This window comes from Triticum urartu, unplaced genomic scaffold (assembly GCF_003073215.2).
Source record: "Triticum urartu cultivar G1812 unplaced genomic scaffold, Tu2.1 TuUngrouped_contig_6129, whole genome shotgun sequence".
Taxonomy (NCBI): Eukaryota; Viridiplantae; Streptophyta; class Magnoliopsida; order Poales; family Poaceae; genus Triticum; species Triticum urartu.
The window spans coordinates 1-11777 of NW_024116863.1; the positions used below are offsets into that span (position 1 = coordinate 1).

At 46.2% G+C, this 11777-nt stretch overlaps 1 protein-coding gene across 1 annotated transcript; it reads left to right on the forward strand.

The window, feature by feature from the left end:
- The first annotated feature begins 1807 nt into the window (after window positions 1-1807).
- LOC125530181 (BRISC and BRCA1-A complex member 2) lies at window positions 1808-9606 on the forward strand. Its single transcript, XM_048694587.1, has 14 exons — window positions 1808-2030; window positions 2102-2189; window positions 2274-2454; window positions 3508-3598; window positions 3838-3873; window positions 3956-4054; window positions 5074-5204; window positions 5385-5433; window positions 5940-6029; window positions 6105-6158; window positions 8479-8544; window positions 8798-8895; window positions 8975-9052; window positions 9215-9606. The coding sequence occupies exons 1-13, from the start codon at window positions 1923-1925 to the stop codon at window positions 9042-9044; spliced, it is 1161 nt and encodes a 386-aa protein (XP_048550544.1). The 5' UTR covers window positions 1808-1922; the 3' UTR covers window positions 9045-9052; window positions 9215-9606.
- Window positions 9607-11777: the final 2171 nt, after the last annotated feature.

Sequence of the window (11777 nt, forward strand, 5' to 3'; positions counted from 1 at the left end):
AGCTGGCGGTGGACATGATGGGTAGAGAAACCTCCGGCACGCTCAACATGTTTGACGAAATAATATGCCAAACCTGGTGGGTGTTAAGCTTTGTTGTTAACTCCTAATCATATGCATGTATGCAACCAAACCCCGGGTGAAAATTGCATCTCGATGACAAGACCCCTAATGCAGGCAACCAATCAACCGGTCATCTACGTTTTTGGCCCTGTTTTTCCTTACTTAGGCCCTGCTCAACCTAGCTCGTTTTTGCTCTCCTAGCCGGGCCCCGTGGAGAAACTAACCAAACATGCCCCTAGTACAACCGCCCAGCCATGTACTAATTCATTTGGGATCCTGATATTAATCCATAGCGGTGAACGAGAGGCATCCGATTTTGTCTCTGAAATATAGCAAACCAAGAACAGACAACCCAGTCCACACGGGTGGAAATGATGCATGGGAAGGAATAAGAGCATCTACAGCCGAACTTGGCAAATCCGACCCCTCAACCGGTCGCGGACGCGCCCGGACGCGTCCGCGGACAGGGACCGGTCACCCCTCAAAAAACACATTTCACATCTGGATACCTTAAATTAGAAACCTCAAATCCATATTATTACATGCAATGTGAAACATAATCTACGTGAGCTCGTTCGGTTCCGCTTGCCCAGCTCCGCCCTGGTCATGTCCGGAGGGCAGCTGCGCTCCTCAGAGTGTTGGTCTGGTCGTCGTTAAGGTAGGGTAGGGCATGGGACACGAGCTGGCTCACGGGACTTAAGGCCCCGTCGTCTCGCATGCCCTACTCTTCCTCGTCGGAGACCGGAACCCGAACGGTGCCGGTGGACGTCAGATCGATGATGGATCCGTCCGGGGACGAGCTGCCGACGTCCACCATGATGCGATTGCTGCGCCCGGACTGATACGTCATACGGGGCGCGGAGAATGCGACTCCGCCACGCCGACGTCCGCTGTCGCGAGGGTTGCCGCTGCCTCCCGCGCCCGGTGCCTTGCATGGTGGGCACGGCATGCCATGGCCTCGTTGGATGAGGCCCATGGTGTGTCCCTATGCTCGACGCGCCTCCCGAGGGGTTGCGCGTTCGCCAGCATGTCCAGATGCCAGACGGACCGCACGGCCTCCGGCTAGGCAGCTATGGCCGGCCTAGTGCCGGATCCATGCCCATTTGGGTGGACGCAATAGATTCCCGACGGATGGAGTCCGAGCGCAGCCGTCCATAGGCCTCCTCCCGGGCACGGCAGAGCGCAAGTCGTATGACCATCTCCTCCTCGGGGCCGCGCGGGATGAGCGCGGGGTCGACGGATCTGGAGGTGAAGGACTCGGATCCGCTTCCCGCCATGCCGGAGAAGGCCTGGAAGGAGTCAAAAACGAGCTTGGGTGGAGGAGGAGGAGTTGAGGGAGGAGAGTGAAGTGGCTAGGGTTTGGTTCGGTGAGCGGATGGGGAGAAATTTATATGGGGTCGGGTGGGCCAGCGTGGGCGGGGTCCGACGTGGCGGGCGTGCCAGGCGCTCCATATTTGGGCTGGATATGGAGGTGCCGGTCAACCCGGACGTTTGAGGGCCGTTTGAAGGGACCGTCTGGGTCAAAAAATCATGACCCGACAATGACCGGACGGCTTGCTCAAGCGTATGAGGCTGGTTTAAGGGGTCCGGTTGTAGATACTCTAACCGAGACACGGATCCAACGGCCAAAAGAACCGGATGCGCGAGAGGGCTTGAATTAGGTTTTTTTTTTGGGGGTGGACTTGAATTAGGTGCAGTTTCTACTATCCTAAATTCTACATGGGCCGCAACGGACCAAACTCACCAGAGAAAGATCAGTCGGCCTACACCTCCTGCTGTTTGACCCTTTTCCAAACCCAAAGACAGTACTAGCAGAGAGGGAGCTGTCCCGAATCCGTCGGTTACCACGACTGCCGCCGGCGATGGCTCCCTCCGCCGACGCCGCCGCGCCCGCCCCGACCCCTCCGCTGGCGCCCCTCATCGCCGCGCAGCTCAAGTTCCTCCTCACCAACTCCAGTCTCCCCATCAAGGTACCTAGGGTGCTCACGACTGCTCCACCATTCCGGTCCCTCCTCACCTGCCTCCCCGCGCTCGCTTGCAGGTGGTGCAGATCTGGTCCGGATGCAGCAGCGGCCGCTACGCCGATCGCTTCACCCTCGGCATCCCCTTCTGCCTCGACTACGTCTACTGTAACGCACCCCTACCCACCCGCTCGCTGTAATGGCCTAGGGTTCGGTGCTCAGGTTTTCGCGGCTCTGATCTTGGTTTCGCAGGGGATTTCTTGTATAATGCGATGCACCCCAAGGTGGCGCCGGACGTCATATTCGGGCAGGGCGACGAGGGGTTCCAGCCGCTGGTCGATTATGACGAGTCCGGGAATGGGGGCAAGAGCTGCTTGGCACACTGGGATTACCGCGACCCCCGTGGCCTCCTCTGCCTCGTGGAGGAGCTCCGGTGATTCCCCTTTGCTTCTATGGTTCTCTATGCTGTCATGTGATCATTAGTGTTGTGTGTAATTGCTCTGTGTGCATGTTAATTGGACTGGAGGCGGTATGAGTTGGGAGTTGCGAACATGGGAATAGGGTTTCGATATGCAGGGGTGGATTCATCCATTTGACATTGGTGCGGTCTAGTTTGGATAACTAAAATCTTGCACAACCTATGTCATACTAAACGAATTGATGTGCGTGTTTTTTTTGTGTCGCTTCCTCTTCTCTCAAATGCATGTAAAGCTATGTTTTTAAAGCGTCCCTAAGGCGACGCCTAGGCGTCGAAGCGCTCCCCCTCCGCTTTGGAAAATCGACCGCTTTGGGCGCCTAGGCGTCCAAAGCGCCCGCAACCCCCCCCCCCCCCCCCCTCCCTAAGGCGGTAAGGCGTCGCCTTAAAAACATAGATGTAAAGGCAATGGAATAATCATGGAAGAAATAATGGCTGGCCCTTCTGTTTTTTCATATAGCAAAATGAGTCTAATATAATCTGACGGTACATGTGTCATATGAACAGAAAATGTGCTCCATCCAGTCTATTTATTTTTAGAAGATGTTAACTTTATCGTTTGGTTCCTAATTATACAGATATATTTCGTCATTTGCCTTTTGCACTTATTTATTTCATTCTCTCTGAAGCATTTATGCATAACATACAGGTGACCATCTTATTTCATTTTACTTGAAATAACTTAATGGAAGAAAAACTCAAATTAATAAAGTGTAAACACAAGGCCAGCAACTTGGTGATGATTAGGCCTGCACTTGGTTTGGCTAGGCATTTGTTGGGGCTGGGATATTGGTTAGAAATTCATCGAGTGAAGCTAGTGGTGGGTCCTCAACAAAAATCTGTACTGATATGTCAAGAGGAATTAGGAGTGCCAGTGTAGTTGTTGGCTTGAAATAATGCTATCTTGAGATGAGCAGATTGTTGGTGCGCAGAGCATGCTTGAGATTGTACTGGTGCTTTTCGTGCTGAACTCATTTCTAAGCTATTTGCTGTTGGCTTAATTTTCTGCAGGTTATTATACATTGAGTACCAAAAGAAGCTGGTTGAGAAAGTGGATGATGCAAGACTGAAGTTTGAAATAAGCACAGTTCTTGCTAAGGAGGTAAATGTACCAAGTTTTCCCTTTTGACCTTTCTGTGGCATTGACTGCTTATCTTATGAAGTAACTAGAAGGTATTCTTAATATGGTTTGGTTTAAATATAGTGAGAAACATACATGCTCATGTGAATGAGTTGAAGATTGAGCCATTTGACTGGCTTATTACCAGTTTCGTTCTTCAGCTTGATTGTTGAAATCCATTTATCTTATAGATGACTTTTCCAATATTTGTGTTCAAACAGGGGATTGAAGTCTCCGTGGTATCATCAACTGGTAGGGTAAGTTCACAGTCTCCACGGCCATTTTCATCTCTGAAAGTTGATGCCTTTTCTTATATTGTATTTTCATATTTCTTTGTAGTCAGATGAGGTGAAATTTGCTGTCCCGCTTCTGGATTTAGACCTCAAAATGATGGTGCCTGGATGTCCTTGGAAACTTCCCCAAAAGATCCATCTGCAGGTTAACCTCTAAAACCACTCCTTACATGTACACATATGTGGACATGTAAAAATAGCTGTAACAATGTTAATGATGTTTATAGAAAATGAGTAATGATGATGATAATTGAGAAATATTTATACCAGCAAAATTTCAGCTGCTTATGCCGATACGAAATTGTAACACTATAACCATTATAGTATGGGGTCGTAAGGCCTCATTGAGGTACCCTAGGAGCTCAGGACCTATGCGGGTGCTACGGCAGCCACACCACTATGGTAGGGATGAAGGAGACTGGCACTTGGTTAACTACTCCTTACTTTTGAATTTGACGCGCCTTGCTTCTTTCCCAGTCCCTTGCTAGCAAATCTGAAGGATACAAACAAATCACCTAATGATAGCAACTGCTCATAAGCTAGCAACTGACAATCCAGATCCCTAATTTAAAGTTTTGTCGTACTTCCTATTGCCCATTCGCCCGGCACATACATTACACTAGTTCATTTATTATTCTGGATTACTTGCCACATCTTTGTAACAAGGAGAGTGTGCATCTTCTCTAACCAAGATAACTGCATATGCATAGTAAACCATGTGAAGGTTGCAGTCATTGTTACCTAACACGGTAGTATGTACTGCTTAAGGATGTTCCAGCTATTGGATCTTACTACGATCAGAGCATTGTCATTATACAACATGCAAATGGCTCGGGGCATTTCCCTGTAAAAGAAAAGCATCAGGAGTTTCAGCAGTCAACAATCCCATTACTGCATAGATATGTTCTCTTTCGCTCAAGTGGTGACTTGGAAGTATCTGATGAATTGTCATGTGTCAAGGACTCAGTATGCAAACAATCTGGCAGAACTCCCCAAAATACTTCCTAGATAGCAGACAAATCATGCTACACATAAATAACAAATATATTTACTGCTAGACATGGTCACCACTGCTAACTTTGTATGTTTTATAATTTGGATAATTTAATGGAATTTAGGGGTTTTGTCATGCATTTGATAATGGACAGCTCGGCTATTTTGCAGGCCATATTTCCGGTTAGCAGTAGTTACCTCTCTGTTCCTTCTGCACCAGGACTGAAACTAACCTCAACTCCTGATTTGAAGTCATTTTTCTCTGTGGATGGTGTTAAGCTCCCTGCATGGGTAGATGGGATGTAAGTCAACTTGCGAGACTTCCAAATGAGTAAATGGTTAAACGAAGATTATCTCTTGTTGCATGTTATATGCCAAAACAGACCAGACCTGTGTGATACAATCTTCTGCTGAACATTTTCACCAAAAGAAACAGCATCACTTTGTCACTGATGATCTCCTCTTTGTCTAATTATGTAAAGGTGCATGGCTGAGTATATTCCCACTTTAGAAGAAGACCTTAAATTGCAGGTAATTATTGTTGCATTTTACCAGTATCTGTCCTGATCTGACTGTCTATTCTCACCGTTGGTGTTGTTATGCTATATCTTCTGTTGTGATGTCAACTCCATTCATATTAAACGTGATATGTTAGTTAGCGATTGCGCAAGGGTTACTACTTCTGTCACATTAAAGCTGTGAGCATTTCTGTGCTCAAGATTTCATTATGGATCTGTCATTCCGAAAATGGTGCCAAGAACAGAAAAATGTAACTAGGAAAGGACATAGTAGGTTTTACGATATTGTTGACATCGTAGCTGTAAGCAGGAAACCTTTTGCCGTGCTGTAGCTTTTGCATTTTGACTTTTATTAGTAGACTTGTTTGGACGTATAAGCATGTAAGTTGTTAAATCCACTGGAAACTGAAATTTCACTATGGCTGAAGCATCTAATTGGTTAAACAAGGTATCAATTTTAGAACACCATTAATGGCACTGTTGGATTTTACAAGCTTATGTTTCTGAATTATATTGAAGGTCGTGGATGCATCAGCTTCAATCGGTTGCAGGAGACGATTCATTGAGGCCCTAGCTCCTGCTTTCGGGAGACCATTGGAGGCTGATCCGGTACTTGCTTCTCATTGTTTTCTTATGTTATTGTGGTTTTTGCCATGTCGTTTAACAACTCTGTCTATGTATCAGATTTTTTGCAGGAAAGCCACAGTTCTTTCCATTTCGGGGATTTTCACATTTCTGGTATGTCATTAAATGCGTAAATCTAGTTTTTTTTTCATTTTTTCCACTGTGTGGAGCTAATCAATAAATAAAAGAATACATATAATTCATTACCTTCCTACCAAGAGACGGAGCGAATGTTAGGATTGTTAGCCACTCAAGCTGTGCGGGTTGCTGACCCATGATTGACCCTCCATGGTTGCATTTCACCATCCTTATTTAAAAAGTGCCAAGGGGATTCTCCTGTAATGTATAAGGTCAGCGTTAGCATGTTGGACAAAGTGACCTGAACTCTGGCGTGTTTCCACCTGTCCGCGACTGTTCCTGCTGCCCACACCCTTTTCCACCGTGATTTCCCGCCGCTGCCGGTGCCTTTTTTCCGCCGCTCGCGGCTATAAAAGCCGTCTAGCGACTCCTCTATCTCCACTCCGCTCTCCGCTTCTCCCCGTCCCCTCCCCAGATCTGCCTGCGCCCTTTCTTCCGCCAATGCCATGCTGCGTCGCCGCCCCATCGGGAGCAGGGCCGCCGCGTGGCCTCCAAAAGAGGATGATGCCCGCTATGAGGCGCAAGCTGCCGCCATCAGTGAGATGGGTGACATCGGGATGCTTGAGTCGGACGACGAGGATCCCGTCATCCCGCCCGTGCTTGTTGGACTCTTCCGCACGAGGGTCGCCCGCCGCGTCAACATTGTGCCATGGACGCGCCAGTGTCGCACCCTCACCTGTAGGGAGGCTTGGAACGCCCGCATTACTGCCTACCTTGCCCGCCCAGCCCCAGTCTTCTATGAGAACACAGCCTGGCGAAGTTCGACAAAGCCATGGCAGAATCGGCAGCGATGGATGCCAAGAGGGAGTGCGCCATCTGGGAATGAGCTGCTGCTCCTGATGTCGAGGAGGGCGCCTGTTTGGCATGGGAGTCGGACGCCCGCGACTCAAAGGCCACAGCCAGCATCGGCAAGTCCTGCGCTGGCTCGTCCTGCGGCATCTAGTTTAGTTTACTAATGTAGTTGTGTTGGAAATGTCGTCCCCTTCTCTAAAATGTCGCTAAAGTGACTAATCTTACTCCTGGATATGTACAATTTCACTAAAGCGGCTAATTTTGTCCCCATATATAAATGAACTATCACTTTGCAATGTCGTTCCAAGTGTTTGATGTTTATCTGACCGAAGTTTGGTTAAAAATCTATGCTAAACAGAAGTAGTTTTTTTTGAGTTGTTGCAAACAAAAAAAGGAAATGAAAGGGAAAAATTATGGAGGCTGCATTTTGGAGAATCTGAGTCTGCACGTAGGTAGGCTTGGCAGCCTCCCAAAAATTATGGAGTGGGCTCCAAAACTATTTTGGAGGCTGGCGAAGTGGCGAATCTGCTAGATTGCTCCAAGTCTCAGGGGCTTCCCCTCGTGTCATAAATACTTTCCTTACCCTTTTGCCAAATAAGCCTTCTTTTTTGTTCTGGATATGTATTTTGTATTTGCATACAGCTGTCTGCAATTCTGTGTGGGGGCTGCTAGTAAATTAGAGCGGGGAGACCTGCCCTTGTGCACTCTGGTACCCGTGTCATCTGAGCTCTGTGACCCCATCCCCCTTTCTGGTGGCCAGCAGGCGGTGCCACCATCGCTTGAGGCAACATGGAAAATGTAAAAGAAAACAAAATCCAACTTTTAACTGAAAGCATACAGATGACCAACTTTTAACCCAAACAGTCAAATCCGAACTTCTGAATCTAATTACCAACTTTTAACTCATCGAATCACAAGATTCAATGCACAAACCAAACTTCTAACTCAATCAAAATGAACATTGGACTCATAAATTGCTAGCATTTCATTTTAGAATTGCCAAGCATGTTGAACCACAACCAACATCCATTTCTTGTACCAGAAACGGTGAAACGCACTAGAGCATGAAATGCCTTTTATACATTTGCTCCTACTTTGCGCTTTCACTTCATGTCACCCGTTCTAGCATTTTCCATTTAAGTTCTCTATCCGAATGAGGGAGTTTATTATAGACTGTTTGTTGCTGTAGTGTTTGTCATTTCATGGTAGTGACATGGCTGACATGTGGCACCCATGTCATCAAAACCACTAGGGAAACCAAACCACCCAAGTGTGAAAAGCACGGTTTGATGTTGCAATTCAAACGGTTTTATAGTTGAAGATTGAAAAGTGAACCTTTGCCAGAGTTCACTGTCGAATAGTAGACTTTTTCTTAGTAAGAATGCTCTCTATAAATTATTATGTTGGCATTTAGCACCATATATTTTGATTCTTTAGTCTCATATACTTGTGTCTGGATTATCCACTAACCAGTAGTGACTTTTGACGCAATGTGATGTTGCAGGTTCACTTTGTCATCCCCCTTCAATTCCCCAAACAACAACCTATCCTGACTTTGCAGAGTTGTCAGGTATATTTATTTGGCTAATGGTTATTTGCGATATACTCCCACCGTACAAAGTTAGTACAAAGTTGAGACACTTATTTTCAGACGGAGGGAGTACATGCTTACTGGTTATTTCTTATGTAGATGCTTGATCAAAGGTCTTGCTTGTATGCAGTCTGTTGTTTTTGAATATAGATTTGGATGGTCGGTGGTAGTGACGGCTGTTGGTATTTTTGTTGCTTGTGCAGTAACGTTCTCATTCCTGATTCCTCTGCAGCACTGTAATTCCCAAGGTATACCTATCACGTCATCTCCAAAAAACAGCTATCCATGGAGTCCTAGATGGGAAGTGACAGAAATGGCGGAACGCATCTAGTAAGTCTTTCATTGTACCTGTCTTGCATCTGCAATGATTTTCAGAATCTTATTCGATATTTCCTTCACAAATTTACAGCGACTATCTCGCCGACGAGTGCCAGAATTTCAAGAAGTTATGCAGTGATGGTTTCCCTCAAGCAAAGTAGCTAAGGAGGTAATGTTCTGGAGAACGAACTTTCCTCTATGGTTTCCCTCAAACAGAGTAGCTAAGGATGTAATGTCGTGAAGAACAGACTCTTCCTCTAGATGATTTTTAGTCGTGCTTCTTTTGCTGCGGAAGTGCAACTACTGATTGATTGTTGTCATCTCTGTCTAGGAAGCATCTCTACCCTTTTGGCTTGCACGCTCTGCCCGTAAACTGTAGTCCTCGACTATTTGTGTGACGAGCGAGGAGCAAGGAAGCAGCCTGACCAGGCAGTAGAATCAGTCCATAGGGCAAGAGAGTGCTTCTATCTGGCAAGTAAATTGTGTACAATAGCGTTGTTGGTTTGTTGATGCCACCCCTGTTGGTCATGGTGGTTTTGGGGGAGAAATGGCAATTCAGTTCTTCCCGTCTTGGGAGTTGTGTACATATGGATATTGGTCGTTGAATTCTCTCCAGTGTAAAGTTTGCTGCATGTGACAGTAGGAGTATGAACCGTTTTGTTCTTGAGCATCTGCGACAACTCTGGCGCGAACTCGAAGAAATCAGCTGCTTTTTTTTATCAAGTACTTGTCTGCATAAATATTCTCGCACCGTTATCCTGTCCGTCAGAGAAGAGGAAGTAGGAGTATGAATTCGTCAGTTTGCTTCCACTGGCAACGTTGTTTCGATATCAGATTAGATTATTTCAGTCAACTTTTTAAGGAGGTAGCCATCTCTGGTTACTTCCTCCGTCTCGGTTTACAAGGCAACTAGCTGTATTTGTATTATATGTGATGAAAAATACTCTCCTCGTTTCTAAATATAAGTTTTTGGAGAGATTTCATTATGAACCACATACGGAGCAAAGTGAGTGAATTTATACTCTAAAATGCATCTAGGTATATCCGTATGTGGTCCATAGTGAAATATTTACAAAGACTTATATTTAGAAACGGAGGAAGTATATGTTTAGATACTATATCCGCTTAAGAATTTAATAATATACACTTTTGATGACATATAACTCATATTTAGTTAGTCAAATAGATGACCTAAAACTACGCGCACCTCTAAACTGAGACGGAGGAAATCCCTAAAAAAGACTGAGACGGAGGGAATACCATCGATTGCAGTTAGTCAAATAGGTGATCTAGAACTACATGCACACCCTCTAAACTGAGACTGTGAGAGTACCATCGATTGTAGCGCGTAATTACAAGGTGAGTTGGTCTAGTGGTTTGTGTCGCAGGTGTTTTATATTTGGCGGTTTACTCGATTAAAATGAAAAGGGAATGGCTGGGTGCCAGAATTCCCAATTTGGGCCAGTGGACTGTTTTCCGCCCTTCATCTCCGATCTAACGGCTGCAAAGGTGTCTTCAACCTCTCGATGCATCTTTCAACCACCACACAAACCATCGGTCGAACCGCCAGCCACCACCGCCCGCGGCCGGTGGCGCTACCATGCAGCCTTGCCGCCCCGTCCTCCCTGGAAGCTCCTCCCATCGTCGTGCTACCGCTGCCCCGACCATCCCTCTAGGTCCGGGCCTCGCCGTTTTTTCTTCGGCAAACCTTCACCACCGTTGTGCTGCCGCCCCCCAGCAACTGCCGTGCTGCCTCCCCCATCCCTCACCCTAAGATAGATGATGGGGTAGCCTGCCCAACAAGGTCGTTTCTCCCCTCCGGCAGTTTCTTCGTTCAACAAAAAATTAACTGACCTAAATTCAAAAGTCAGGCGATTGACATGTAGCTATTGTGAAATAAAAATTTATGAACATTGCATGAAAGATCCAACATACATAGGTCCAAAAAGAAAATGTTATCATAGCATCGGACCCTCTGTTCACAAATATAAGAAGTTTTGAATATTTCAATTAAGTACATACAGACTGAATGAGTGAAAGTTAGAACATTTTATATTTACGAAATGTATATGAACGCTGCTACACAGACAACAAACACTGGATGAATTTCAGAGGACGCAACATATCAAGCCGTTCATGCCAGTGGCGATGTTACTATATATTAGGAAGCAGTGGCGAGTATTAGATGAAAATGAAGGAGGGGCTCAATGTTAACGGTGTGAAGAAAAAGACACAAACTCTCAGCTTTTTTGTTCAAGTAAGGTTAAAATTTTGATACGAGATACGCAGCTGCCTTCTCCCTTAAGAAAAGCTTAGAGTTTCTCTGCCTTTCGTCGGCGTCACCATCGGTCCGCCTCGTCTCCGATGGCCTTAGGGCCATGACGACATAGTGGAACCCGGTCTTTGCCGGAGGGAGGCCTCTGTTTTAGATGTTTCTTCGAGTTTTGTTAAGGTCTATGTCCTGCTCAGGAAGCCGAAATGGCGGCGGCTCCTTGAAGATGGAATAAGGTTCTCCCCGCCTAGCCCCGTCCCCGGTGTCCTCAATGGATTTGCTCGGATCTGGTCGTAGTTCGTCTACGTTTGTGTTTTTCAGGTTGGATTCTTCATCTATGCTACTCATCATCGGCGACGGTTGTTGTTCTGTTGTGCTGGTCCTATAGGGTCTTAGCACGACGACTTCCTAACTGTCTGATACAACACATTTTGTCTGGTTCAAGTGAGGGAGGGCGCGAGCTTCAGTGCTTGTAGTCGTCGGTGGTCTATGGATCTGAATGTAATTTTATTATTTCTGGTGTTCGTTGCACTGTCATGGTTGAAAACGAATAGATCGAAAAAAATTTCGCAAAAAAAAATTATACGAGGCTGGGAAGAATACTAGTAATTTTTTCCCAGGG

What these genes read in the sequence shown, in the direction of transcription:
- LOC125530181 (XM_048694587.1), top strand. Translation starts at nt 1,923, where the DNA reads ATGGCTCCCTCCGCCGACGCCGCCGCGCCCGCCCCGACCCCTCCGCTG. An exon ending in CCCAAAAGATCCATCTGCAG is followed by an intron (nt 4,055 to 5,073) that starts GTTAACCTCTAA and finishes GCTATTTTGCAG; the next exon opens with GCCATATTTCCGGTTAGCAG. An exon ending in CGGGGATTTTCACATTTCTG is followed by an intron (nt 6,159 to 8,478) that starts GTATGTCATTAA and finishes GTGATGTTGCAG; the next exon opens with GTTCACTTTGTCATCCCCCT.